General features: G+C 68.2%; 9 protein-coding genes across 9 annotated transcripts; 1 reads left to right on the top strand and 8 right to left on the bottom strand.

The window, feature by feature from the left end:
• Window positions 1–522: 522 nt before the first annotated feature.
• Window positions 523–2361, bottom strand: EMIHUDRAFT_206541 (hypothetical protein; the record flags this gene model as incomplete). Its single annotated transcript, XM_005776923.1, has 1 exon — window positions 523–2361. One exon carries the CDS (start codon window positions 2359–2361, stop codon window positions 523–525), a length of 1839 nt encoding a protein of 612 aa, XP_005776980.1.
• Window positions 2362–4669: 2308 nt separating this feature from the next.
• EMIHUDRAFT_463519 (hypothetical protein) lies at window positions 4670–7658 on the bottom strand (the record flags this gene model as incomplete). The annotated part of the gene is made up of 9 exons (XM_005776922.1): window positions 4670–5089; window positions 5191–5347; window positions 5509–5585; window positions 5658–6081; window positions 6341–6408; window positions 6558–6599; window positions 6638–6751; window positions 6914–6955; window positions 7188–7658. The coding sequence occupies 9 exons, from the start codon at window positions 7656–7658 to the stop codon at window positions 4850–4852; spliced, it is 1635 nt and encodes a 544-aa protein (XP_005776979.1). The 3' UTR covers window positions 4670–4849.
• Window positions 7659–8136: 478 nt separating this feature from the next.
• Window positions 8137–9100, bottom strand: EMIHUDRAFT_435363 (hypothetical protein). Its single transcript, XM_005776921.1, has 2 exons — window positions 8510–9100; window positions 8137–8371 (listed from the first exon to the last, which is right to left on the bottom strand). Exons 1-2 carry the CDS (start codon window positions 9080–9082, stop codon window positions 8321–8323), a joined length of 624 nt encoding a protein of 207 aa, XP_005776978.1. The 5' UTR covers window positions 9083–9100; the 3' UTR covers window positions 8137–8320.
• Window positions 9101–9391: 291 nt separating this feature from the next.
• EMIHUDRAFT_450511 (hypothetical protein) lies at window positions 9392–11931 on the top strand (the record flags this gene model as incomplete). Its single annotated transcript, XM_005776920.1, has 6 exons — window positions 9392–9493; window positions 9560–10171; window positions 10601–10954; window positions 11066–11127; window positions 11226–11613; window positions 11689–11931. The coding sequence occupies exons 1-6, from the start codon at window positions 9407–9409 to the stop codon at window positions 11929–11931; spliced, it is 1746 nt and encodes a 581-aa protein (XP_005776977.1). The 5' UTR covers window positions 9392–9406.
• A 465-nt stretch (window positions 11932–12396) lies between these two features.
• On the bottom strand, window positions 12397–14200 carry EMIHUDRAFT_435359 (hypothetical protein). The gene is made up of 6 exons (XM_005776919.1): window positions 13948–14200; window positions 13748–13874; window positions 13415–13657; window positions 13221–13274; window positions 12732–12854; window positions 12397–12673 (listed from the first exon to the last, which is right to left on the bottom strand). Exons 1-6 carry the CDS (start codon window positions 14170–14172, stop codon window positions 12489–12491), a joined length of 957 nt encoding a protein of 318 aa, XP_005776976.1. The 5' UTR covers window positions 14173–14200; the 3' UTR covers window positions 12397–12488.
• Window positions 14201–15109: 909 nt separating this feature from the next.
• EMIHUDRAFT_59278 (hypothetical protein) lies at window positions 15110–15292 on the bottom strand (the record flags this gene model as incomplete). The annotated part of the gene is made up of 1 exon (XM_005776918.1): window positions 15110–15292. A coding segment is annotated over one exon (183 nt), but the record flags the coding sequence as incomplete, so codon positions are not given.
• Window positions 15293–15482: 190 nt separating this feature from the next.
• Window positions 15483–18954, bottom strand: EMIHUDRAFT_206534 (hypothetical protein; the record flags this gene model as incomplete). The annotated part of the gene is made up of 5 exons (XM_005776917.1): window positions 15483–15503; window positions 15577–15717; window positions 16081–17772; window positions 17872–18702; window positions 18856–18954. The coding sequence occupies 5 exons, from the start codon at window positions 18952–18954 to the stop codon at window positions 15483–15485; spliced, it is 2784 nt and encodes a 927-aa protein (XP_005776974.1).
• A 707-nt stretch (window positions 18955–19661) lies between these two features.
• On the bottom strand, window positions 19662–21926 carry EMIHUDRAFT_450509 (hypothetical protein; the record flags this gene model as incomplete). The annotated part of the gene is made up of 5 exons (XM_005776916.1): window positions 19662–19952; window positions 20108–20204; window positions 20321–20502; window positions 21146–21325; window positions 21482–21926. The coding sequence occupies 5 exons, from the start codon at window positions 21924–21926 to the stop codon at window positions 19882–19884; spliced, it is 975 nt and encodes a 324-aa protein (XP_005776973.1). The 3' UTR covers window positions 19662–19881.
• A 2512-nt stretch (window positions 21927–24438) lies between these two features.
• On the bottom strand, window positions 24439–25269 carry EMIHUDRAFT_310251 (hypothetical protein; the record flags this gene model as incomplete). The annotated part of the gene is made up of 1 exon (XM_005776915.1): window positions 24439–25269. One exon carries the CDS (start codon window positions 25267–25269, stop codon window positions 24439–24441), a length of 831 nt encoding a protein of 276 aa, XP_005776972.1.
• Window positions 25270–25615: the final 346 nt, after the last annotated feature.

The following is a 25615-nucleotide window of genomic DNA, read 5'->3' as shown; positions in this document are numbered from 1 at the left end:
CGCGCGCGTCGATGTTGGCGCCCCGCTTGAGCAGCACCTTGATCACGTCGGTATGGCCCCGCGTCGCCGCCCAGTGGATGGGCTGCATCCCGGACGACTCAACCGCCCAGTCGTGCGGCGCTCCCTGCTCGATCAGCCACTCGACCAGCTCCGCGTGCCCCAGCAGCGAGGCCCAGTGGACGGCAGTCGCGCCGTCCTCAGTGTCGCGGCCCTGCAGCGCCTCAGGGTGCTGCGCTATTACGCCCTGGCTCATCTCCTTCGACCCCGACCGCACCGCCATGATGAGCAGGTCCGCAGGCGTCGGCACCATGCCGCCCGCCATGTCGGCCGACGACGCGGCGCCCGCGTCCGACACCGCGCCGTGGTTGTGCGTGGACGCGTCCGCATGCGAGTGTGACGCAATAGCGGGGGGGCTCAGCCGCGCGCGCCGCCGGGCGGGGAAACGGGTTTTCTTTTGTTGAGAGCCACCACATTGCGAGGGAAGAGACGAGATCTCTATAAATATCCGCCGCAGGGCTTACGTCACGCGTTGCGGTTCGTCGGCTCCACGAGGTTGATGAAATCGTCGGTGCCACACGCCAGCACGCGGAGGATCGCCTCTTCCGAGCGCACGTACTCGAATGGCAGGGGCTCCAGCTTCTGCAGCGTGACCGTCACGGGCGTCCGCCCAGGCCGCGCCTCGACGACCACCTGCGTGGTGGTCGACCCTGGCGTCTGGCTACCGCGTGCGGTGATGGAGTGCGCTCCCAGGTAGAGGCCAAGCTCGATGGCGCGCAGCCGCATCATCCGGTTGAGCGTACGCGTGCCCGTCCAGCCGAGCCGCGCGAACGGGAGCTCCTCCGGGTGCGAGCAGACGACGATGTCGATCCGGTGCAGCTTGCTCGTGCGCGCGCTGCGCCAGATGCCAAAGAACTTGTCGTGGTGGTCGTGGTGCAGGTTCTCGTAGCCCTTGCTCGTCTCATTGGCCATGTGGAGGTCACTCAGGTACGGCCGCGGCGTCTCGTGGCGATACCTCGCCGTCTTCTTGTTGTGGTACGCCTCCGTCTTGGGCAGCACGCGCCCCCGCCGCACCAGCTCCTCGAGCAGCAGGTTGATCACGAAGACGGGCTGCCCGTTGCCGTCCAGGAAGCTCGCCATCTCCTCCGCGTGGCTTAGGAGGAGGTCGACGTCGTGCCCTGCAAACCCGCGCGTGCGGCCGCCGCCCACAAACTCGGCGTGCCAGCCGTTCGCGTGCGGTATGCTGAGCGCGCGCACGGCCTCCTGCACCGTCCTCAGCATCGCGATGGCGTCGTCGGCGGGCACGGGCTCCTGCAAGTCCTCGTGCACCGCCAGCGAGTGCTGCAGTCGGACCCCGCCGCCGAGGCTGGCGAGCCTGTCGGGGCGCGCGCGCAGCTCGGCGATGGATCGGATCGGGTCGCGCGTATCGTCCACGAGCTCCCCGGCACGGATGGCGCTGAGGCAGAGCACGGAGGCGAGCTCCAGCTTTGCCGGGGCGCCGGTCATGCGCCTCGTGGCTCCAAGCTCGCTCCTGTGCGCATGCACGCGGCGGCTGCCGCTGCTGTCCAGGGGCGCTTCACCGCGCTGGAAGCGAGAGAGGGTCCGCCCGCATGTGCCGGTCTCGACGATGTCGAGCACCTTCCGCGCATTGGACTCGCCCAGGAACGGCTCGGCCTTGAGCCGCTCGAGGGTGCGCCCCCGCCCGCGCGACGCGAGGGACGCGCTGATCGACCACGTCAGGCCTTTGACGACGGCGTTTGCGCGCGCGTACTGCAACGCCTCGGAGTTGGTCGCGAGGCACTCCGGGTCGGCATAGTCGTCGCCCTGGCAGACCAGCTCGTACTTCTCGAGTTCGCGCAGCGCTTTCTCGAGATGGGCCGTGCCGTGCGGCGACACCAGCGGAAACGCCTTGCGCAGCATCCGCTCGGCAGCAGTGGGCTCCTTATCGATTGCTGCAGTCAGCGCAGACGACGGTTGGAGTATGAGAGCGGAGCATGATGAGCCCGCCGACGTGCGCTGGCGCTTTATATTCGTCACCCGTGGATCTCTCGCGAGCCCATCCTCATCGCTGTCGTAGCCTGTCACTTGCCAGAGGCTTGCCAGAGTGTGAGTGCTTTCATCGCCACCGTCTAGCGGCTCGCAGACCGCCTCGCTGTCTTTGATGTCGCGCAGGTAGTAGAGCGCGCCACGTGCGCATTGCACTATCGTCGTCTTCTCTTTGCGGAGCTGCTTCGTCGCCTCGGATACGTCGAGCGAGGCGACGAGCGAGGACGCTGCCGACAAGACAGGGGACCGAGACGGCATTCTCGAGGCCGCCGGCGTGTATTTCTTCTCTGCACTATAGCCCTTGAGAAAAGCTCCCATTATGCAAACCTGTGCCTGTGTCCTAGGAAGTAGACTGGGAGGGGTACTCCCATAGGCAAGAAGAGGTCTGGAGAGGCCCACAGCGGTCAGGAGAGGCCCACCCAGGAGGGTGCTAGATGAGAGTCAGCAGAGCGCGCCGTCTCGGCGGCTATGGGCAAGTGGGCTGAGAGACAAGAGGGATTTTTCTCTCGGGCGGAAGTGGAAGCCCCGACTTCTAATAAATTGTGCCAGGCGTAGCCGGGGGCGGACAGCACAGAACCCTCCTTCCTGAGTCACCAGAAAATCCCAACGATCCTTGAGCGGAGGCCGCCTTGGCCACTTTTCCGGCCTCTCCGGAGAATCTGGGAGAATGGCTACCATAGCCTAGCATGGCACCCGCGGGCAAAGCTGCCCCCAGGTCCCTAGAGCCCATGGGCATTCCCAAAGGATATTGTCAGCGTGAGGTGAGGGCGCAACGGTGGGGGCTCTCACCAGCCCCTCAAAGTCGGGCCTCTCGGGCGGCGGTCAGAGGGGCGGGCAAGGGCACGTGGGAGAAGGGTCAGTGCGGCCCACAAGGTGTGAGCTACCCCCTCTCCTAGGTGTGACTCTACAGCCCCTGGGGCCCTCTGGGCTGGGCACCATCAGCTTGGGCAGAGGTCCTCGGGGTAGGGAGAGAGGGAGCTCCCTTTTCAGGCTCCCCCAACCGCGCATTAACTCGCAAAAGAAAACAGGATTTCGCGTCAGGCCGCCGTTTCTAAGCCTTTCCACACCCCTCACCCACCCCACGCCGTGGTTTCTTAGCTCCCAAGGTAGGTCAAAGGTCAGAGCCGGCCCCCTCGGCGGAAGAGGTGAGCTGCGGTCCCGGATCCGATGCCGCCAGCCAGTCTGCCACCGACTCAAGACGCACACGCATCCATCCACTCGCTCAAAACACCGCAGACTTGTAAAATGCCAAGTGCACGCGCCGCGCAGGCGAAGAGAAATTTTGAGCTCGGAGCTCCTGTTCACACTCGTGTCTGGCCTTTTCTCGGAGCCGCGCCTGCGGCGCGCCGTGGTTTCTTAGATTTTTGCGGAAATCGCTCGGCGTGGTTTCTTAATGCCACGCTTTCTTAATGCCCGCAACCCACTGTACCCTTGCATGAGCCGATGCTAGCATGAGCCCGAAACCGCGCCATCCTCGATCGCCGTGCAAAGCTTGCTTCCGAGCTCTCACGCCGCGCGTAGGGCCCTTAGGGGTCTAGTAAGAGAACACAACCCCCTCTCCCTTTTGCTTTTCTCCCAGTAAGTATGCTACATACGTACACTGAGAGAGAGAGATTTTCTCCCAGTACAGCTAAAAGTACGTACATACGTACATTGAAAATTCTTGTTGCTGCAAAAGAGCTTTACTTGGAGTGCGTTAACCTCACATCTTTACGAAAGAGAGCCTCCGGAGTCCGGACGTCGCGCGGACGTGAGCAGGCGCACATCGGATCCGGGACATCGCTTCCAGGGGGGGGGGGCGTGCACGCGTGCTTCTCTCCACACCACATGCTGGGGGGGGGCGTCCGACCCCCCCCAGAGGCTTCACCACATGCTAGGGGGGGGTCCGACCCCCCCCAGAGGCTTCACCACATGCTAGGGGGGGGTCCGACCCCCCCCAGAGGCTTCACCACATGCTAGGGGGGGGTCCGACCCCCCCCAGAGGCTTCACCACATGCTAGGGGGGGGTCCGACCCCCCCCACGAGGCTTCACCACATGCTAGGGGGGGGGGGGGCGAAGCACGCCCCCTCCCTGGAAGCGATGTGCGCCTGCTCCGTACTTGCGGACGTACGACCCCCCAGACACTATGGATGAGGACAGCGCGGCCGCGATGGGAGACGGCACAGACAGAGCGACGAACACGAGGGGTCTCCTGGCGACCACGCACCACGGGCTGCCTCCTTGAACCGAATACTCGTGCGGCACGGGTCAAAAAGCTACAAGCGCCGTCGCCACTGCCGAGCACGCCCTCCTCTCAGCCTCCGTGCGCAAGTTGCGGCGGCGCCCGCCCGCCGCAGGCGAAGAAAATTTTGAGGAACCCTAATGTGAGCTCACGGCCGACTTAGCCCGCATAAGAGGCTCCCGCCGATCTTAGCTCCAAGTGATCTTAGACCGCGTAACCGTAAGCACCCCAGCGTGACCGGTCACACTTTGAGGCTCAGAACTTAGCCTACTACCCAACCAGTACCTAGGTCCTAGCCCAGTGTCGCAGTCTCCCGACGGCGACGCGGAAGAGACGAGAGCTCAAGAAGTGGCAGTTGAGGTCGTTCCACACTTCCAGGGGACCAGGTCGAGCGAGGTTTTGCGGCCGTTTAAACAAACTACCTGTAAGAGTACACAATCAGAGATAGGTAGTCGTAACAGCCATGCACCGCGTTAATCTCATATGTCCTCGCAGCCCTTTCGCGCTCGCGGCCCCGTATTGCGTGTACGTATCGTTATCGGTGTGTGGCACATCGGGACTTCGGGAGACGTGTAGCTCCCTCCTCAGTCCCAGTACTTGATGGTGCCGTCCCATGAGCACGTGGCCACGCGCGACGGCTCCACGGGGTGCCAGATCGCCTGGATGCAGACTTGGTCGTGGCACTTAAGCTTCCGGAACACCTTGCCGCTCTTCCAGTCCCAGAACCAGAGCCGGCCGTCGCTGTCGCCCGACATGACGTAGTTGCCATCCGGGGACATGTCGGGCTTGCACGCGTAGCCGGCGACGATGTGGCCCTTGAAGGTCTGTCCAAGAGGGGGGGGGGGGGGCGTGGTGAGTGCGGCGGAAGGGCAAGGCCAGGGCTGGGCGGAGGGGGGTGGAGTGGATGGGTGGGGTGGGGTGAAACGGGGGCGGCGAAGCGCGCCTTCTTGCGGTTGTGCTTGAAGCGGCCCGCGGCGGAGTAGGTTGTGATCTGGTTGTCGAGGTTTTGGCAGAGGAGCCACTGGTCGTTTGGCGTCTTTGTGACGGCAGGCATGGAGTGGAGGGTCGGGTCGGCAGATGTGCTTGATCGGGACGGGGATGCCGTACCTTGCGCGGCGGGTGGGTGGGGGTGGAGGGGGTGGCGAGGCCAGGCGCGGGAGCGCGCTTCCGGGGGTGGGGTGGGTGGATGGGGGGGGGTCCGGGGCACGGGAGAGAGAAGGGGCGGCGCGCGGGCGGCGCGCACTCCCAGATGAGCATCTTCTTGTCGTCGGCGGTGGAGGCGAAGCGCGCGTTGTTCTCGACGAAGGTGATCGTGTTGACCTATGGCCGGCGGAGTGCGCGCCTCACAGGCCGACTGGCGCTCGGCCCTGCTGGACGGGCGGCGCTGCGGACCGCGGCGAGGTGCTGGTCGTAGAGCTGCTCCACCTTGCCGGTGTGCGTGTCGTACTGCACGATGTGCTTGTTGGAGCAGCCGGCGAGGAAGACGTGCTGCTTGTCGTCGTCCGGGTTGAAGGTGCAGCAGTAGGGCAGCTTGCGGTTGGTGAAGGCGGAGATGCACTGGCCCGTCTCCGTGTCCCACAGCTTGAGGTAGCGGTCATAGGAGCACGTGAGGAAGCGCTTCCCGTCGTTGGTGAACTGGATGTCGCGCACCGCCGCCGCGTGGCCCATGTAGGTCTGCACGCACTTGCGCGTGTTGAAGACGTCCCAGATCTTGACCTTGTGGTCCATGCCCGCGGAGAGCAGCAGGTGCCCGTTGCCGGGGAACCAGCGGATCGCCGCCACCCCCTTGGTGTGGCCCGACCACGTGTGGATCCACCTGCGCGCAGAGCCGCACGCGTGTCGCGGGCGTGTCGCGGGCGTGTCGCGGGCGTGAGGTGTCGCGGGCGTGTCGCGGGCGTGTCGCGGGCGTGAGGTGTCGCGGGCGTGTCGCGGGCGTGTCGCGGGCGTGAGGTGTCGCGGGCGTGTCGCGGGCGTGTCGCGGGCGTGAGGTGTCGCGGGCGTGTCGCGGGCGTGTCGTGCGCGTGTCCAAGGTGTCGCGGTGGCGAGGTCGGGGGGAGGGTGTGCATCGCAGTCACCGCTTGGGGATGAAGCACTCGTGCTCCTCCTCGCGCACGTCCGTCGGCGGCGTCGTCCAGGAGCGGCCCTGCGGCGCGGCGTGGTGGTCAGGGAGGGCGGTGCCTCAGAGCCTCAGCGCCGCGAGATGGACGAGGTGTCTGCGAGGTGTTTGTGAGGTGTCTGCAAAGTGTCTGCGAGGTGTCTGCGGAGTGTCTGCAAAGTGTCTGCGAGGCGGACCTGGTAGTCCACCATCGAGGAGCCGTGGAAGACCGCCCGCTCCTGTCCGCACAGACGACGCGTGAGCAGGCGCACCGCACCGCGCACCTCCTGCCGCAGCCGCGAGGCCACGCCTCCATCGCGGACTGCTCGGCGGCGTCCTCGCGCCCCTCGTACTTCCGCTTCTCCTGCTTGAGCCGCGCGTCGATCGCCGCCTCGAGGGGGCGGCGTGCGCGCGTCACGGGCGTGCGGCGGCGAGGGCCAGCCGACGTGCGGGTGACTCGGGGTGCGGGTGGCTCGCCGCGGTGCCGTGTGGCGGAGGAGGCGGTGGGGGGGGGGGCGGGAGGCGGAGGGGGTCTCGGAGGTGTCGCCGCCACCTTTTGCTCGGCGGTCAGCTCCGGCGCCTCCGTCGGCACCGCCTGCACAGCAGCCGCGCGTCCGGTGGTTAGGGGCGGGCGGCGGCGGCGGGCGAGGGGCGGCGGCGCGCGGGCGAGGGGCGGGCGAGCGGCGGGCGAGCGGCGGCGGGCGCGCCTGGTAGTTGTCGTCAAGTCTCAGCCGCTTGCGCTGGTCCTCGAGCTTGGACTCGAGCGGCTGCTTGAGCGAGTAGACGGACCCGCCGCGCGCCTCGGCCCACTTCTCCACGTCGCCCACCACGCCCGCCGCCGGCGCCTGCTGCGGGCCCGCGGCCGCGTCCTGGCCCGACGGCCCGAGGTGCGTCGACGGGTCGGCGGCGAAGCCGTAGGCGTTAAAGGTGTGGTACTGCTCGTCGAAGGCGAAGTCGGTGGCGGGTGTCATCTTGGCGACGTGCCCGACGAACCGGTGCTTCGACTTGATCCCAGCCGCCCGCTGCGCAGTCACGTCGAGCGACGGCCCCTGCTCGGGCGCCCACATCTCCTCGTACGTCGGGTTGGCCTTCATGATCTGCTGGCCGTGCTTCCGGTCCTCGGTGATGACGGGCGCGAGCGCGAGCGCATGCGACGCCGACGATCCGCCGTAGTCGCCCACCACCGCCGGCGTGGGGTTGACGACCAGCAACGTGCTCGCTGCCGCCGCGGCTGGCTCATCGTTGTCGTCGTCCTCCTCGTACGAGCTCGCGAGCAGGCCGAGGGCGCTGGTCGCCATCTCAGTGGCCGGAGGTGTGCCGCTGTCTCCCGATTCCGCCCGTCACGTGTGAGAGGGTAGCCGCGGCGCCGCTTGTGGCTTGTGACAGCAAAAAAACCATGCTGAGGCTCTCCGAAGAAGCCGCGAGCAGGACGAGGCAGAGGAGAGCGACGCGACAGAGGAAGAAGCGACAAGGGAGAGAACGACGAGAGTGGGACGACCGCGAGGTGGCATGAAGGTTGCAGCGAGAATCGGCGAGAGACTGCGAAGGGAGATAGGAAGAGGCGGACGCCCAAGGGCGGGCGACGGCTAGCGCATCACACCCCTCTCCTTAAAATCCCTGTGTGCTGGCGGCGTGCCGTCCTCCCCATCCTTCCCTTGGGTTGTCCGTTTTGTTTCTTTCTTTTTTCCGGGAGAGGTCTGCTCTTTTATTTATTCCTTTTCAACCTTTGTGGTGGCGCGGCGTGTCGTCCTCCTATCCCTCCCACCCTGCTCCCCAATGCAGGGTTCCTTTCTTTTTTTTACCCAAGGCGTGACGCGTGGACCGCCCGGGCCCGGAGCAGCCTCGCTCCTGCGCGGCAGTCCGCCCTAGAGAGAGAGAGATTGTTTGTTGCCCTCTATGCGGGCTACGATCAAAATGGCGGCTCGATGCCGCGTGGACGCCGTCGTGGTCTCGTCACTCCTCACGCCGGCTTGGCCTTGGGCGCATCCTTGGAGACGCGATAGGCGCACACCTGGCCGAGCACGAGGGGCGGGTTGGCGGGCTGGCGGTGCTGCGATCGGTGCAGGTGATCTCAGGTGCGGCCGCTGGCGGTGTTTCGGCCAAGTTTCGGCACGGCGCACGCTAGGCTCTTGTGCGGTGGGGTGCACACCAAGATAGCGGCGCCCAGGTACCAGCCCCACCGCTGCAGCAAGCTCCGCTTGGGTTTGGACGCGTTGCCCGTTGCCGCCGCCCGCTCCGAGCGCTTCGCCGCCCAATGCACGAGCTTCGGGCGACCCTCAGCGTCGACCGTGGCGTGCGTCAGAACGAAGGCGTCATTTCCGACAACGGAGAACTGTATTGTGCCGCCCGACTTGCCCAGCCAGGTCGACTCGGACAGCCACGCCGCCCCGCCGTTCCGCTCCTCAAAGTCAAAGTCGAAGACTGGCTCTGTTTCGGCCGGGTCGGCGCCGCTCTTCCCCATGCGGAAGGAGCCTTGATGGCCGGCGCCGGCGTCAAAGTCGACGCGAACAACCATCTCGCGCAGCGTCGTCGACGGATCATCTCGGGAGGCCTCAGTGTACTTTCCGGCGAGGCCGCCACCGTCGGCCAGGTCGAGGCTGTACCGCGCGAGGAGCGGCACGCCGCCACGCGCGCCTTCGAGGTCCCAGTCGCCATGCATGAACTCGCGAAACGTCCACGCGGACGTGATGCTGGGCAGCGCGCATAGCAAAAGTGCCTCCATGACAATAACTGTGCGTGGGGACAAGTGCAAAAGAAGCCAAGCAGCGGAGGACGAGGCGAGCTGGTCGACGCGGTCGTGGCTGTCGCTGCAGGCCCAGCGCATGTCAGTCGCGCTGCAGCTCGCGGCGGCGGATGAGATTGCGACCGAGCTCAGGCTCGCCGTGGCGTCGGAGGACCCCACCGTCGCCTAGACTCCCCTGCGTAACCAAGGTGCTAACAGTCTTTCTAGCCTGGCGTTTGTGCCCCGTTTGTGCCGCGTCGCGGGGTAGGGGTCGTCTTTTGTCTTTTTTGGCTCGAACCCAGGGGGCGCCGTCGTACAACTGTGATGCTCGCTCGCTACCTGGCGCTGCGCCAAGACCTCGACCGCCACCACACGCGTCGGCGCGGTGGCGCGTCTGCCGCCGCCGCCGACGTAGACCGCAGCGGTGGCGGCAGCGGCGGCGGCGACAGCACGGTGTGTGCCTCCCGTGACTGTAAGGCGAGCGCACCAGCTCCCGGCACGGCACCGCCGCCGCCACCGGCCGCCAACGCCAAGGCTGCGCGCCAGCTGAACCGCCTGCTGAGCCAGCTCGCCAAGCGGAAGCAGCTGAGCACCTGCCGCTCCACATTCGCCGCGGGTGCCGCCGCCGGCACGGTGGACGCGTGGTCGCACGCGATCCTGATCAACGCGTACGCAAACTGCGGCGACGGTGCGAGCGCGCTCAAGGCGCTGGGCGAGATGCGAGCGTGCGGCCACCGCCCGTGCGTCTTTTCGTACACGGCTGCGCTCAAGGCGCCGTGCGGCGAGGGAAACCTCGAGGCGGCGAGTGCGTTGCTCGGCGAGATGGAGGCCGACTTTGCGGCCGCCGCGGCGGAGGAGGCCCCGGCTGGCGCGGGTCGGACGGACGGCGGCGCGGTGGGCCGCGCGAGTGGCGGAGGTGGCTCCGCCGTCGCTGGCGGCGACTTCATGCCGAGCGTGCGGACGGCAAACACGTACTTCCGCGGCTGCCTGGTGCGGGGAGGGGCGGCCGAGGCGCGCGCGCTCCTCGGCCGCTTGGGCAGGGACGGGGTGTGGCGCGCCGTCTCGCCAGACGCGTCCAGCCACGAGTACGTCGGCACGCTCTGCGCCCAGGCTCTCCACCTCGATGAGGCGGCGCGCCTGGCCGATGCGGCGGCAGAGGCGGGCGGCGGGCAGGAGGGGTGCGCCGGTGCGCGGGCGGCGGCGCGCGTGCGGCTGGCGCTCTGTCGCTCCGCGGCGCTGCTCGGCGCGTGGCGCCGGTGCCGCAGGGAGGCGGCGGCGGCGCGCCAGATGCTCGCGCTGTGCGCAGAGGAGGAGCGGGGCGGCGAGGCGGCGGCGGGGCGGGAGCGGCCGGGGGGGAGGAGCCCAAAGCAGCGGCAGGGCGGCGGCGGCGGCGGCGGCGAGGACGACGGCTTGGACCGGCACGCCACCTTCCGCCGACACCAGCGCGACGAGGCGCTCGGCGCGTCGCGCGCGCCTCCCTGCAGCAGGCGGACCGGTCGGCCCGTGCACGCCCTGTAGGCGCTTAGTGAGCTCGAGGCGCTCGAGGCCTTCGCGGCGGCGGGCGTGAGGAGTGGCGGAGAGGGGGCGGAGGCGATGCGGCTCCTGCTGCGCCGGCTCGTCCCGCTGCCGCGTGGGGATGTGCCGGCGGCCGCAGCGGCGAAGAGCGCAGAGGCGCGGTTGCTGCGCGGATTCGGACTCGCGCGCTGGTGCGGTAAGCTCGAGCGAGCGGGGGAGGGGGAGGGGGACGCGGAGCGGCGCGCGGTGCGGAGGCACATGCGGCGCACTTTCCGCCAGCCCGCCGGCTTCCCGGTTGGCGGCACGGCGCTCGCTTGCCCGCCGGCTGGCGGAGTCGGGGCGGAGAGCGGCCTCGACGTGGAGGCACTCTTTGGCGGCGGCGGCGGCGGTGAAGGCGGCGGCGGTGAAGGCGGCGGCGGGCTGCGGTTCGAGCTCGGCTGCGGGCTGGGGGAGTGGCTGGAGGCGCAGGCGAGCGGGGTGCCCGGTGTGCGCTGGCTCGGCCTCGAGCTGATGGCGAGGCGTCTGCAGCAGTCCTCCCTCCCCCCCCTGCCCCCCTCAGTCCTCCCTCCCCCCCCTGCCCCCCTCGGCCGGGACACGCACCTGACCTCCGCTCGGTGCCGACGGCTAGGCGCGCATACGCCGCCGCCGCCCGCGTCGCCCTCAGCGGGACGCCGAACGCCGCCGTGCTGATCGGCTCCGCCGCCGACGCGCTCGGGAGGTGGCTCCCGCGCGGCTCGCTCGACGCCATCTACGTGAACCATCCCGAGCCGCCCCAGCAAGCCGCCGCACCGGGGGCGGCGGACGCGGCAGACGCGGGGGCGGAGGCTGCCCCGGAGGCGGCCCACATGCTCGACGCGCCCACTCTCGCCGCTGCGGCGGCGGCGCTGCGTCCGGGGGGCACGCTGACCGTGGTGACGGACAACGCTTGGTACGCCGAGCTCCTGCTCGGCCTCCTCTCCTCGCACGGCGGGTTTGGCCCGCCGCCAGACAGCCACCCTCCGCGCGACGCGACGCTCGTCACGTCGGCCGCCGGCGCGGCGGGCGCGATCCACGTCTACGCCGCCGCGCCCGGCCGCTGGTGCCGCCACGAGGCGGAGGGCGCTTCCTCTTACTTTGACCGGATGTGGCGGACGGGCCTCTCGCTCCACTCGTCCGCCGAGCAGCGCTATGTCCTGCACGTGGCAGCGGCCCGCCCGGTGGCCCACCCGGAGGGGGGCCTCCCCCACGCGCGGCCCCTCGAGGGGAGAGCGGCCGGGGGGGGCGCCACGCTGGCGAATGCGGCGGCACCGCCGGCGCGAAAGGGGAAGAAGCGCCGTCGTGCGGACACGGTTTGAGAGGGGCGGGGCGCACATAGTGTTTGCGGGCGGGGAGATGGGGGTCCGCGGTCTCTGTGGGATGTGCTATCCGTATCCACGGCCGCTCCGGGCTCCGCGCACCGCGGCGCGCGGGCACTCTGCCGGGGACTCTATCTGATAGTTCCTCTGGAGACTCTCGCAAAAATTCGCGGGGAAACCCCCACCGGTGTCGGACCGCTCACCGCGCGCGGGGCCCGGGGGTGCGCCGGGGGCCGGGGCGCGCGCGGCCGCGGGGGCGGGGCGGGCCGCCAACTCACCGCACCTAGAAAATAAACGCACAACACGCCGCACAGCGTTCTGCACGCACAACACGCACACGAGCTACTGCGCACACTCTTCACTTCTCGGCGCTATACAACGCGTGGTCTACACGTGAGACGTGAGACTCAACGCCCGCGCTGTCCACGCGCTACACACACGGCTCAGTCAGCCGGGGGGGGGGGGGGGGGGGCGTACACGACACACGACGATCCACTTTCATCTTTCTCTCTCTCTCAGTAATACCCTCCGCGCGCAAGCACCAGCGATACCCCAGCTCAAAGGCCGACGCGAGCGCCGTGATCGCCAGCGCACGAGCGCAGGGGCGTAGCAGGTAGGCGAGTTTGGGGGGAGGGGTACCCGGGACGTCGAAACCGCCGCACGCCACGCATCTCGCCAAGACTTGGTTTCCTTAGACCATCGGCATCGGGCTGGGCGCCGCCGCCGTCGACACCTCGGCGGCCTGCGGGTGCACCGGCGAGGGAAGGGTGTCTCAGCGGAGCAGTCGCGAGCGCTAAGACGGTGCGCTAGTTCGCCTTGTTGCGGCGGCCAATCGCGAGAGCCGCTGCGGCGAGGCCGAGGGCGGCGAGGCCCATCACGGCCGCGGGCGGGACGGTGGAGGGGCGCTTGGCGCCGGCCGCCGCCTGTGGGTAGGGGGCGGTGGGGTGCTTGAGTGAGGTGGAGGTGTGTGATGCGGTGCGGGTCTGGGAGAGGGCGGGGAGGAGGAGGGAGCCAGGGGCCAATCGTGCGGCGCGCGCGAGCTCCGCGCCTGGCGGAGCTTCTGGCCCTGGGAGGAGGCGGCGCTTCCCATGGTCATGAACTTGTTGCCCGCGCCCTGGCTCAGCTGCATGTACGTGTCCTCTGCAGACCGGGAAGGGTTTGGGGCATCCAAGGGGGGTTGTCGCATGACGGGAGTCTCTCAGAACAGAGTGGCTCCACAGGGGCTCGGGGACCGGGGGGGGCAAAGTGGGGGGTGGGGTGGTGGTGGTGGGTGGGGGGGGGGGTCTCACGGGTCGCTTTGTTGTCGCCCTTGCCACTGCCGTAGTCGGACGCGGTCTGAGAACCTGTGGGTCGAGGGGGGGGAGGAGGCCGGGGGGGGGGGTGTGGGGGGGGGGGGGGTACCCGTGTGTTCTTTGCCCCCTGGGAGCATCTCCGACCCCCCCTGTGCAGGCTTCCGAGTCAGACTGTCTCTCAAGCGGGGCACCGGCCATGGCGAAGCCCATGCCGGTCTGGATGCCCGTGTTCATGAAGTCCTGCCAGGTGGGTGCCGGCGCCGCAGCCTGCTTCTCCATCGGCATCTCGCCGTCCGGCATCTCGCCGCCGCCGCCGCCACCAGCCGTGCCCTCCACCGCCTGGGCGCTCTGCTGGATGGTGCCCGTGATTTGCTGAAAGTTCTTGGCCACGTCGCCGGTGAGGGTGCCGCCCGTGCGGAAGCCCGTGTCGAGCCCTGTGGTGTGCGTGTGCGGCAGGCACGGCGGGGCGGTGTGAGGGTCTCGACAGCGGCCTCAGGGCGGGAGGGGGAGGAGACTCAGCGCACCCTCGTTGACGAACTCGGTCGACACCTCCTCCGCGTCCCCTTCGCCGGCGGAAAACTTGTCGTAGTGCTTCTTGGCCAGGTTTGCGTTGTTCAGGCCCGTGAGCGCCGCCGCCTTGAGCCAGTCCTCCTGAGGTGCCAAGGCGGAGCGAGGGTTAGAGAGTGTGCGACGGGAGCGCGCGGCGCGGGCGCGGGCGAGGCGCCTGCGTCCCCATGCGGGGCTCCGATGACGTGATGTAGGCGGAGGTGTCGAAGTAAGGTGCCGGGTCGCCCTCGTCCTGGTTGAAGGCCGAGGCGGCGCCGCCGTTGCCCGGGTTGGACATGAGGTTCATGCCGAGAGACTTGCCGTACGAGCCGTGGCTGCCCGGCTCGAGACCCATGGAGGAGGAGGGGGCCTGAGCCGCGGAGAAGAGGGACAGGACCAACATCGAGGCGCTTGCTCCCTGATCGAATCACTGGCAAAATGCGCCGCTTTTTGACGCCGAAAAAGGGCCTCCTTGTTCACAGCCTTGTTTTGAGAAGAAATTCATTCACATAAACGCACAACCCCGGGCCCCATGTTCACACCTCCGTCGGGGTTCTCCAGGTGGATATCCTTTGGCCGCGTTGCGTTGCTGCGGGTAGCGAGGAATTGGTGTGACGCGATCCACGCAGGCGTGTAGTTCACGGGTTTCGCGGGAGTGACCCCATGCGTCACACCGGTTATGAGAAGATAATTGCGTTGCGCGCTGGTCTCATCTATGAGACTGCAAAGAGAGATTCATAGGAAGAGGCAGACGCCCAAGGGTGGGCGACGGCTAGCACCACGGACTCCTCTCCTTAAAATCCCTGTGTGGTGGCGGCGTCCGCTGACCCGTCCCATTCCTCCCTTTGTTGTCTGTTTTGTTTCTTTCTTTCTTTGGTCTAAGAGGTTGAGGTGCGAGCCCTGGAGGCCCTGGGGATGGGGGGAGACTACCCGCAGGCCTAGGTTCACACGGCTTCTCCAGCTCCCCTGCCTGCTCCCCTTTTCGCTCCTCGAGAGTTTCGCTCTTTTGTTCCCCTTGTTATGGTTTATGCCGAAGTCGCCCTAACCAACCCACAGACTCAAAAGACAAGGTGGCAGGTCCTCCGAAGTCTCTGACTCGCCTCCCTCTACATAGAATGGGCTGTCGGCTGCACGCGGGCTGTCAGCTGTCATCTGCTCTCACGGGCAGCCTCTTGTAGGGTGGTGGTCGTGCACCGGCGTGTCCATCACGCCCGCGCCTCGCCGCGCCGTCCCCACACCGCGTCGACGAGAGCAGCCAGCCGGAGCGTGTCTTGGTCGGTGACGAGGTCGCGGTTGATCGTCCTCGCGGGGTGGTCGTCGTGCAGGAGCGAGACCGCGGCCTCCTCCAGCGTACCGGCCATGGCGAGCGTGGTCACCGTCACGGGCCGCGTCTGGCCCATGCGATGGCACCGCCCGATTGCCTGCTTGCGCACCGACGTCTCGAGGCAAGGCGCAGCAAACACCACGTGGTTGGCGCAAGAGAGATTTAGTCCGACCGCGCCGGCGCGCAGCGTGAGGACGAGGCAGTCGATGCCCCCGCCGGCCGCCGGCTTCTCGAGCGCCCGCACCGCCGCCTCCCGCTTCGAGCGCTTGGTGTTCGCGTTGAGATCCATCGCCTTCAGCATGTCGGCGGCGCGCGGCGCGCGCGGAGTGGCGCGGATGGTGGCCAGCACGTCATCAACGAGGAGGTTGTGGTCGACAAATACGATGCACCTACAGCAATGGAGGCAAGCCCTGGCTCAATCACGTCACGCCGAGGACGTTGTGTACACATAAACGAGACGCACTTCTCGTTGCGCGCCGCCACATCAGCAACGACAGCCGCCACCGCCCCCAGCTTGCTAGCGGCGCCGCTCGACGACTCCCCCGGGGTCTCAGCGCTTTCATCGGCGACGGCGGTGGTAAGGCTGCCTCCGGCAGCACCCCCCGCAAGCGCCGCAGCCGGTGCCTCCGGTGACTCCGTCTCAGCCCGCTCCAACCCAGCCGCCGCCGCCTCTGCCGCCGCCGCCTCTGCCGCCGCTGCCTCTGCCGCCGCCGCCTCTGCTGCCGCCGCCTCTGCTGCCGCCGCCTCTGCTGCCGCCGCCTCTGCCGCCGCTGCCTCTGCCGCCGCCGCTGCCTCTGCCGCCGCCGCCTCTGCTGCCGCCATCATGCTTGCCTCTGCCCGACGGCGCAACTCCGCAAACGACCAAGCCGGGCGAGGGAAGACCAGCGCTTGTGGTGGCGGCGTCAGGGGCGCGGGCGGCGCGGCGACATCAGCTGCGGTGGCAGCAGGCGCCGCCGCTGCCACTGCCGCTGGTGCTGTCAGCTCAACCTCAGCCACTGGCGCTTCCCCAACTGCAGCTGCCTGCGCTAGCGCTGCGGAGGATCGCTCGAGCGCGACCCGTGCCGCAGCAGCCTTTGAGGCCACGCGGCGCGCCTTGCGCTCTCGCACTGCAGCGGCGGCGACGAACTCGCGCACGATTGGGCGCCAGCGCTGCCCCGGCGCGTGCTCCACGACGTCGGCTCGCACGTCGAGAAGCTCGTCGACGGCGAAGCGGCGGCCGCAGCCCCGCACAGGGCAGGGGCAGGTGCGGTGCTGCTGGTAGTAGCGGCCAGCTGTCACTTTGGCGCGCGCGCCCTGCTCTGCAAACACGTGCTTGTCGTCGAGCTCCTTTGCTGCGCTCGTCTCGAGCTCAAACGAAGCGAGATGCAGATAGGCCCAGCATTGGCCAAGGGCGCCGGTCCCGGTGGCCGCAGCCTCGCCCTCCGCGCGGGCCTCGCCCTGCATAAACGCGTGCACCTCGACGCGGATGTCGGCGCGAGGCACATGCCCTTGCAGCGCCGCGTGCACCGTGTCTATGAGCGTCTCCTTCGCGCGCGCCTTTGCGGCCCTCGCAGCGTGGATGTCGCGGGAGGTGCAGCCGGGAGGAAAGGCGCTGTGGCCGGAGATCCTGACGCCCTGCCCCATGCGCGGCGTGAGGTCGCCCGCCGCCACCAGCTCCTCGGCACAGCCGAGGCACATGAGGTGACCGCAGCTGCTTGGAGCGGCGGGGCGGCTGATCCTGCCAAAGCAGACGGCACAGGAGAGCTCCGCCGAGAGCCCCTCGACGTTGAAGGAGCTCTGCCACTCGGAGAGCAGCTCTTCCGGCACAATCTTTGCGCTGGCGGTGAAGTCGTCACGACCGGGAAGGAGTGGCACGACCCGCCGCGCCACCTTGGCGAGGTTTGAGGCGGAAGAAAGCGCGAGGCCGGCCTCGCGGGCCTTTGCCGCCTTTGCCCCCGTCGCGCCGTGCAGGCCCGCGCACACCTCGAGCATCGGCCGCAGAGAGTGCGCGTGCGCATGCAGCCTCGCATCGACGGCCGCCCCCTCGTCGCGCGCGGCGGCATAGAGCTCGCGCTCGGCCTCGGTCGGAGCGACGAGGACGAGGGCATGCGAGAGAGGCTTGAGCGAGAGCAGCGCGGTGCCATTGCGCCTCTGCCCCTGCGTGTGACGCACGAGGAGCGGCTTGAGCAGCGACACGATCGCCTCGGCCGAGTCGTTGACCATCGCCTGGTACCTCCCACCGCCGTCGAGCTCGTTGCGGAAGTGGAGCGCGGGCAGCACGCCCACCGTCCCCGCACGGCCAGTGTCGTCGTGGCCGATCAGGCCGAGAAAGACGAGCTGTCCAAAGACATCGAAGAACGAGTTTGTGAATGGCGTGCCCGTCAGGCACCAGCGCCGGCCAGCCTGGATGCGCGCGCACGACCCCACCTCTGCCGCTGCATCGATGCGCCCCGCGCGAGGCCGTGCGGTGAGCACTTGGTGAGGCTCATCGCACACCACACGCCACCACTCGTGCTGCAGCCCGGCCACCTCGCCCGCCTCCGAGTATGCGGCGAGCACGACGCGCGCAATCTCGCGCCGCCCACCCGACTCGCTCGCCGTGGGCCTGCCGCCGCCAGAGGCCCTGAAGGCGGCCCACTCGATGCAGCCCAGCCCCGGCGCCTTGAGCGCCACCTCCAACTTCCACTGCCCCACCAGCACCTTTGGCACGATCACGAGCGTCTCGGGCCGCCGGCGAGCGCCGCCGGCGCCCCACGCCGCTGGAGCCGGGTTGGAGAGGATTAGGGCGAGCGTCTCAACCGTCTTGCCCATCCCCATCTCTTCAGCGAGGATGCCACCGCGGTGGCGCAGCGGCGGCGAGTCGGAGAAGGTGACGCCACCTCCCGGCAGCTGCGTCACGACCACGCCGCTGCCCAGCTGCGTCTGCAGCAGGTCCTCGAGGCCGTATGCGGAGCGCTCGCGCGCGAGCATGATGGAGAGAGACTCGCTCTGGTACTCGGAGAGGGCGAGGCCGTCAGGAAGTCCGATGGGGGGCGAAGCGACAGGCGCGGCGGTCCCCTCTGTCTCCAGCGCGTCGAGCATGCCTCGCAGCGAACGGAGGGAGGCGCGGCCATTCCTCTCTGCTCGAGGAGGCAGGTGGATGCCTCGCGACGCCTTGGCCAACGCGGCAGCCGTCGGCAGCCCCGCGTGCTTGCGCGCCTCGAGGCAAGCGGCGACGACACCCTCCGCGCCTTGGCGTCCGACGCGCATATCGCCGGATGCTAGGATTGAGCGAGAGAGGGTCGCCTCGACACGGAGAAGGACGGCGTCGGAGCGGCGGCCGCTGCTCTCGATGACCGGCCGCATCTCCACCCGCAGGATGAGGCTCGCGGGCATGCGGGCGAGGGCGCCGGCAGCAAGGCGGAGGCGTGGCAGCCGCGGCACGTACCGAGAGGCAAACGTGTCACGGTCAACGAGTCTGCCTTGCGCTGGGAGGGTCTCCGCCTTGCCCTCGTCAATCTCCTCTGCTGTCAGCGGGAGCTCCTCCTCGAGGGTGACGGCGCCGCCCGCCGCCGTTGGCACCACCACAGTACAGCCGGCGGGAAATCCGGCAGCGTCGGGGAAGACAGAGAGCTCGAAGGCGGCCTCCGCCTGGAACCGCTGCTCGCTCTCGGAGGCAACGTCTGGGTCGTCGTAGTCATCTTCTTCATGCGCACCTGGACTCTCGGGTACGCCGATCCGCCGCCTCTTGGCTGGGGGGGCGTTTGTTGGCTGTGTGTGAGGCGACTCGGCGCCATCCTCCACAACGATGGCGTTCTGCGCCGCGAGCCGCTGCCGCTCGGCAGCGGTGATGACCTCGGTGATCACGACGTCCCCGTCCTCGAGGTGCTCCGGCGTCTGCATGCACCAGGGGTGCTCACAGAGGTGAGCCGGCTGACTGCAGAGCGAGCGTGACGGCTGAACGAGGACAATGCACGTTGGTATGGCCGCGCTCCGAAAAGCGGGATATCCGACTCGATATCCGTGCGCGGGAGAATTCGGAGCTTTTTCTTTATTTTGCTTCCATCTGCAGGCCAGTGCGTGCGTGGTGTGATGAAGCCCCCCGGGGAGGGGGGAGGGGGCTCGCAACTTACTGCGGCAGCGCGTGATAGGACGATTTCCGGACGATACGGCTTGGCTGGCTGGCAGGCATGACCGACGTCGAGCGCCGGCTGTCCCTCGTGGACGAGCCACCCGATGTCCTCGCCGAACGCGAGCAATGGCTCGCCGACCGCCTCGCCTGGCTGCAGGAGGGCGGCGCTCGTGGCGCAGACGGCCGGCTGGTGACTCCGCTCAAAGGGGCGGCAAAGGCCATCAAGATGGCATCGGAGACAGCGCGGCGGGTGGCGAAAGCGTACGAGGACGAGTGCCGACGACGAGAGGAGTCTGCACGGGTGCACAAGGTAAGGCGGTCAAGCAGCCTCCCCGAAAGAGGAACATCCTCATCCATGCACGCGGCAACAAACACGCAACACACAGCGAGAACATGATCCTCCACGAGCGACGACCGTGGTGGTGTGTGTGAGGGTCTCGAATTTCTCGCTGTCGAGAGAGGAGTAGATAGCCGCGGGTGTACTAGAGTACGCGTAACGCGAAAGACGACAGACGCGGAGGCGCTCCGATTCCGGGGTATGGCCCTCCCTCTCGCGCCTCGGCAACCCGCGAGGGCCGGTCAGGAGTGTGTACTGTCGAAATCGACGGCGCAGAGACACTCAAGACGGTGTCTGGCAGCCTCCGCAGGCGGAGTTTCGAGAGACGAGCAGAGACTCACAGCCGCCGCCCGCTGCCTCCTCATGGTCTCCCCTCCGAGAGCGACTCGCGCGGCGCGGCGGCGGTCTGCGGCTTTGGCGCGAGCGCGAGTCCTGCCGCGAGAGCGGGCGTGGGGGCGTCCAGGTCGCGCGCGCGAGCGCGTCCGCGTGTTGTCTTTTCGATGGGGGAGTGGAGGTGTGTGTGCATGGCGTCTCGACTCGGAGGTGTGCGGGTGTGCGCGGTTCGGGTGGGGTGGGGGCTCTTGCACCGTAAAAGATGACGATCAGCGAAGGGATGGCGATGAGAGCGCTGGCGGCAGGCAGCAGCAAATTGACGTCCTCGCCGCGCGCCTCAGCGAGCAGCGCCTGCGGGAGGGGGGCGGGCGGGGCAGTGTGCAACGTTAGAGGGTCGGGCGCCCCCTCCCCCTCCTCCCCCTCCTCCTCCCTCCCCCCCCCTGCAAGGCCCCGCTGCTCGCACGCACCGAGACGAGGCTGCCGGTGGAGGCGACGGCGGTGACGGCGAAGGAGCCGACGAGGGCGGGGAAGAGCACACTCGTGCTGAGCCCCGACCCGACGAGCAACCGCTCCCACGCCGTGTAGAAGGTCGGCAGGAAGAGGATCGCCCGCAAGTTGTCGAGCTGGGCGTTGACCAGCGACTTGATGCCTACAGCGGCTTGCGGCGAACCTTCCGAGCACCTTCCCGAGAGAGGGCGGCGGCGAGCGAGCCAAGCGCCTATGCTTCACGGCCCGACCTGGCGAGCTAGCGCGTCTCTCGCACCGGCGCAGACGAGCCGACTCGGCGTCCGCTGCGCGGTGGAAGGGCATTGGCTAGATCTCGGCTAGATCTCGGCTAGATCTCGGCTAGATCTCGGCTAGATCTCCGGCTAGATCTCGCCCGCTGCGCGGTGGAAGGGCATCGGCGAGGCGGCATAGCGGCTCTCTGGGAAGAGGCGCGCCTGCAGACGGGCGGGCGGGCGGGCGGGCGGGCGGGCGGGCGGGCGGGCGGGGGGGGGGGGGGGGGGGGAATAAAAAAAGCTTCCCCCCCCCGAAACCGTTGCCGCGGGGGGGGGGGCGCCCTCCCCTTGGGGAAGGGGCCCCCCCGCGAATAGCCCGCCGTAAAGGAAAATATTGCCCCCCCCGCTTGGAAAAAGGGCTTTAAGGGAGGGCTGGCACAGAGGCGTAGTGTGAGGGGCCCCTTCTCTCTCCCGCCCGTCCTCCTCCTCTCATTCCCTCCTCCTCCCTGTACTTTCCCTGTAGCTGCCCTCCGTCTCTAGCTCCCCCTCCCTCCTCCGTCACCGTGCCCTCACCGTGCCGCGCGTGCTCCGCCAGCAGCGCGTCGAGGCCGGAGCGAGTCACGAGGTAGGCGGTGGTACCGAGCACGGAGTCGGGCGTGCACAGCAGCCGCACGATCCGCTCCCTCGCGCCGCTCGTTCGCTCCACCTGCAGGGAGGCTCCGAGAAGGGCTGCACGAGGCTCCTCACCGTCGCCTTGGCGGTGGCGGCTCGCTGCACCCGCAGCCCCGGCACGTACATGATGTAGGCCAGGTGCACCATGTCGCGAGGGCCTTGGCGGCGGGGGGGGGGGCGGCGGTGAGCGGCGGGGAGGGATGCAGCGCAGTGAGACGCAGCGAGACCGCGGCTCACCGGCAGCGGGGTCCGTGACGTACTCGCGGACTGCGGCGAGCGTGTCGCTCGAGAGGCGCGGCGAGACGTCGATGTTGTCCTCGAGCACGAGGATATTGCACTCCCGCTTCCCCTCCACCCGCCGCTGCGCCTCCTGCAGCACCGAGATGTGGCTCGAGTAGCAGCCGCGGATTCGGTCAGCGTCGTCGCGCTCAAAGCTGCGAACCTCGACCAGGTCTCCCAGCCCGACCTGGCGCAGCAGCGGCAGTACGCGGTCTAGCCTCGGGTTGCTCCCGTCGTCGTCAGGGCACGTGATCAGGTATGCTGCGTCCAAGAAGCTCCAGTCTGCCGCCGCCTCCTCCATCGCCGCAGCGCGGTGCCTCGCCACGCACGCCCGAGCCGCATGCGGTAGCAGTCGAGGGCGGCCAAAGGAGGCGGCCGCCGCGATGGCGGTTAAGGCGATCATTATGCGCCAAATTCAGCTCGCGCGATGGAATTCAGCTCACGCGATGGCGTCCTCCGATGGTGGCGAGCTGCCCCTTGCCCATCCTGGGCGCGTTAATTTTTTTGCCGGTGTATAATTTTTTTCCGCGGCGGGATTTGGGAGGATATGGCGGGACATGGCGGTATACTGGGAGATGCCGGAGATACCGGGAGATACGGGGAGATAAGAAATACGGGCAGATTACTCCGCTACGCTCCGGCCCGGAATTTGGAGGGCCTGACCGCCCCGCCCCGGCAGGCGCGCGTTTGAGCGATGCGCCTGTTGATAGGTCCAGATGATAGCCCTGGATGGGCAATGCATACCCGTCAGTTAATCATGTTGACGCAGGGATCGTGTCCCTCACAACCTGCCTGCACAGACTTAAGGCCACAACAGACTCAGAGCGGTGGTTGAGGCGAGCCTAACTGCGCTCGGCATCCGCTCGTAGACGGTGCCCTTGAAAGCGGTGCCGAGGAGCTCCTCGTAGTTGACGCACGGCGCGTGGCGGCAGCGGGCGCTGATCTTGCAGGGGAGGCCGGTCTGGTTGAAGGTCGTGCAGAAGCCCAGCCCGTCGCGCGCCGCGATCGCCTTGACCTTGCCCGCCGCGCGCGCGACCTCGACCTTGTTGTCGGCGAGGAGAGTCTGGAAGCCCCTCTTCTTGGCGACGCCGGCCGCTGCAGCGCGCCGAGCCTTGAGAGCCTGCGCCTCGCACAGCGTGCCGTGGACGATGTCGGCGTTGGTCGACCCGAACGCGCGGCAGGAGGGGCAGAGCTTGTTGCCGAGGATCTTGACGCACCCCACGTCGAGGCGCAGGGGTCCGCCGACATCGCCGCTCGCGAAAACGTTGCGCAGGAGCGGGAGGTCGCTGACGAGGTTCTCGTTCTTGACCTTGAACAGGAGGGAGCCGTCCTTCTCGTCCGACTTGATGCCGAGGAAGGAGTGATATCCCTCTTGGACGGAGACGACGTTGCCGAAGTGCTTCTCGAGCAGAGGAGTGAAGTGCTCGATCTGGGCGGCCGTGTTGATGGCGCCGCGCGTGGCTGCGGATGGCGAGGAGGCCGTCGGACTCTGTCGCCGCCTTGAGCTCGCGCGCCTCCGCCTGCCTGCCCCACTCGGAGGCGTCGAGAGCGACGAAGTGGATGGTGATGTCATCCGGAGCTGGGAGCTGTATGGCGCCACCGCCGGCGTGGTGCTCGAGGAAGGCTCGTGCCTCGCTCTCGCCGCTGAAGGCGACGCAGACGGCCCGCGACGTGCCGATGATGGGCACGCTGATCGCGCTCGCCGGCTGCGCCTCGCAGCCTGGTGTCTTCTCGACAAGTTGGCGTATCTCGGTGACGAGCGCCGTCTTGTTTTTGATGTCAGGGATGTGCGTGCCGTCGCGCGCCGCGAGCGCGACGTGCAGCAGGCGCTTCGTCGTGCTGTCGGTGCCGGCGGCCGCCGCAGCGGCCATGTGCGTGGCGTCCACCATAATGGTGTCGCCTCCTTTGGCGTCGTCGACGCCGACGCGCGCGCTCGCGAGCTCGCCGTCGAGTCGGCGCTTGACGCCGGGTCTCTGGCCATCATCGGCCGCTGCGCGCGGCCGCGCGCCGCGCCCTCGGCAGCGGCAGCGTTGTGCGCCGGCGGCGGCAGGCCGTCCGAGGCGAACGCCATTCGAATGAAGCGCTGTTCAAGAGTTTTAGTTGCCCAACCATTCATACAGCATCCGCGCACGGTTTCTTTTTGGGTCACTGACGTTTCCCGGGAGCCAGACCCCAGGCTGTGGCCGAACCACACAATACGTCGCCCTCGCCGCCGCCACCGTCGGCCCCGCCCTCGTCGCCGCCGTCGGCTTCGCCCTCACCGCCGCCACCGTCGGCCTCGACACGTATATGTCATGCGATATTCCTCCATGATCCGGCGCCTGTGCACCCGCCCGAGGCACCGCCTGCTGAGCCGGCGGCCGGCTCACCTCGAGTCTCTCGAGTGCGAGACGCTGAGCCTGGGTGTGGATGGCGAGGCGCACAGGCTTGATCTGTTCGTGGTGGGCGTTAATTCTGGCATCCGCTGCTTCGAAAACCACTGCCCGCATGCAGGCGGTCCGCTCAACTTGTTTCCTGACACCTTTCTCGCTCCCAACAGCGAGCACCTGATCTGCACTCGGCACGCGGCGCTCTTCCGGCTCGATGACGGCATGTGTGTGCAAGGGCCTTGTGCTGGCAAGGCGCTCGCGAGGGTTGACGTTTGCGTGGACGCAGACGGGTCGGTGACCGTCAGCGAGGAGGCGCTAGAGCAGCTCTGCCGGCGGAACGCGCCCACTGGAAGGCCTCGCCGACCCGCTCGTCGCAGGCGGGAGACCGGCTGACCCATTCCTCTCAGGACTCAGCCGGACTGTGCGGCCTCGACCGCGTGTGTGTTTGCGTTTTCGTTATTACGAGGCCGCAGCGCACTCGCTTGGGCACTGCCGGTGCCGCGCCCCGCGAATTTACAATGCATGCTCCCTCCCGCTCTCACATCTCTAGGCCCCCTCCAGATCCTCGCTCCTCGTCGCGAGCGCGCCCTCAAGCAGCCGCTGCAGCTCAACGTGCACGCCGGGAGCGCTTCCGAGCACCGCGCGCGTGCGAAGGCGATACGGCGAGCCGTCCATGTCGCTGACGCACCCGCCCGCCTCCTCGACGAGCAGCGTGCCCGCCGCCGAGTCCCAGGGCGCCAGCTCGGGCTCCCAGTAGGCATCGAGCCGCCCGCACGCCACCCACGCAAAGTTGAGCACGCCCGACCCCAGGATGCGGACCGAGCGGGCGACGGGCATCACCGCCTCGATGGACCGCAGCGCCGGCCGCATCGCCGCCGGGTTGTGGGGCGCGCAGGCGCAGAGGACAGCCTCGCTCAGGGAGGCTGAGCCGCTCGCCCGCATCGGCGCACCGTTGAGGGTGGCGCCCTCGCCTCTCCACGCGCTGAAGAGCTCGTCGCGGAACGGATCGTAGACCACGCCCGCGAGCCGCTCGCCGCGCCGCGTGAGACCGACCGACACCGCGCAGAGGGGCAGTCCGGCGACAAAATTGGTCGTGCCGTCGACCGGATCGATGATCCAAAGATACTCGGAGGCGGCGCTGCTCACTCGCAGCGCGTCCATCGCCGCCTCAATGCCGGGTGCAACGCTCTCCTCGCCCAAGAGCGCGTGCGTCGGGTAGCGCTCCCGGATGTGCCGCTCGACGATCTCCTGGCACTCGGCATCTACGGCAGTGACGAGGTCGGCGCTGTCCAGTTTGGTTGCCTCGACACACGCTCCGAGCCTCGAGATCATGTGCCGGCCGGCGGCGCGTGCGGCAGTCTGAGCGAGGAGCAGCATCGGCTCTTGCAGCGCCGTAGCGAGTAGCACCACCATGTCCAGGGGTCGAAGAATTCTTTTTTTCTCGAGTAGTAGTGGGTTATAGTGGGTTATGGGCTCCGACTACGCGTTCAGCACGCCCGACGCCCTCACGTACGCCCAAGCGGCGGCCATGCCGGCGCAGTGGTCCTCGGTACCCGGCCTCGACGACGCGGCGCGCGCCGCGCTGATTGAGAGCCCCCTCCCCTCCTGCACAACAGGAATCTTGACAATTAACCGATGGGCTTGCCCATCCCGGAGTGGTTCGACTCCACATAAATCCGAGACGGTGACGGGATGCTGTCGTACGATGGTCTCAGGCCCAGTG

This window comes from Emiliania huxleyi (assembly GCF_000372725.1).
Source record: "Emiliania huxleyi CCMP1516 unplaced genomic scaffold EMIHUscaffold_27, whole genome shotgun sequence".
In the NCBI taxonomy this organism is placed as follows: Eukaryota; Haptophyta; order Isochrysidales; family Noelaerhabdaceae; genus Emiliania; species Emiliania huxleyi.
The sequence above is the reverse complement of the archived record's forward strand: the minus strand, read 5'-3'. Positions and strand labels throughout refer to the sequence as shown.

Coding starts and splice junctions, on each gene's coding strand:
- EMIHUDRAFT_435363 (XM_005776921.1), bottom strand. CDS start 9,082: ATGGAGGCACTTTTGCTATGCGCGCTGCCCAGCATCACGTCCGCGTGG. Junction 8,372..8,509: donor ACCTGGGCGCCGCTATCTTG/GTGTGCACCCCA, acceptor GTGCTCGGCCAG/GTGTGCGCCTATCGCGTCTC.
- EMIHUDRAFT_435359 (XM_005776919.1), bottom strand. CDS start 14,172: ATGTTGGTCCTGTCCCTCTTCTCCGCGGCTCAGGCCCCCTCCTCCTCC. Junction 13,875..13,947: donor AGCCCCGCATGGGGACGCAG/GCGCCTCGCCCG, acceptor TTGGCACCTCAG/GAGGACTGGCTCAAGGCGGC. Junction 13,658..13,747: donor GACCGAGTTCGTCAACGAGG/GTGCGCTGAGTC, acceptor CGCACACCACAG/GGCTCGACACGGGCTTCCGC.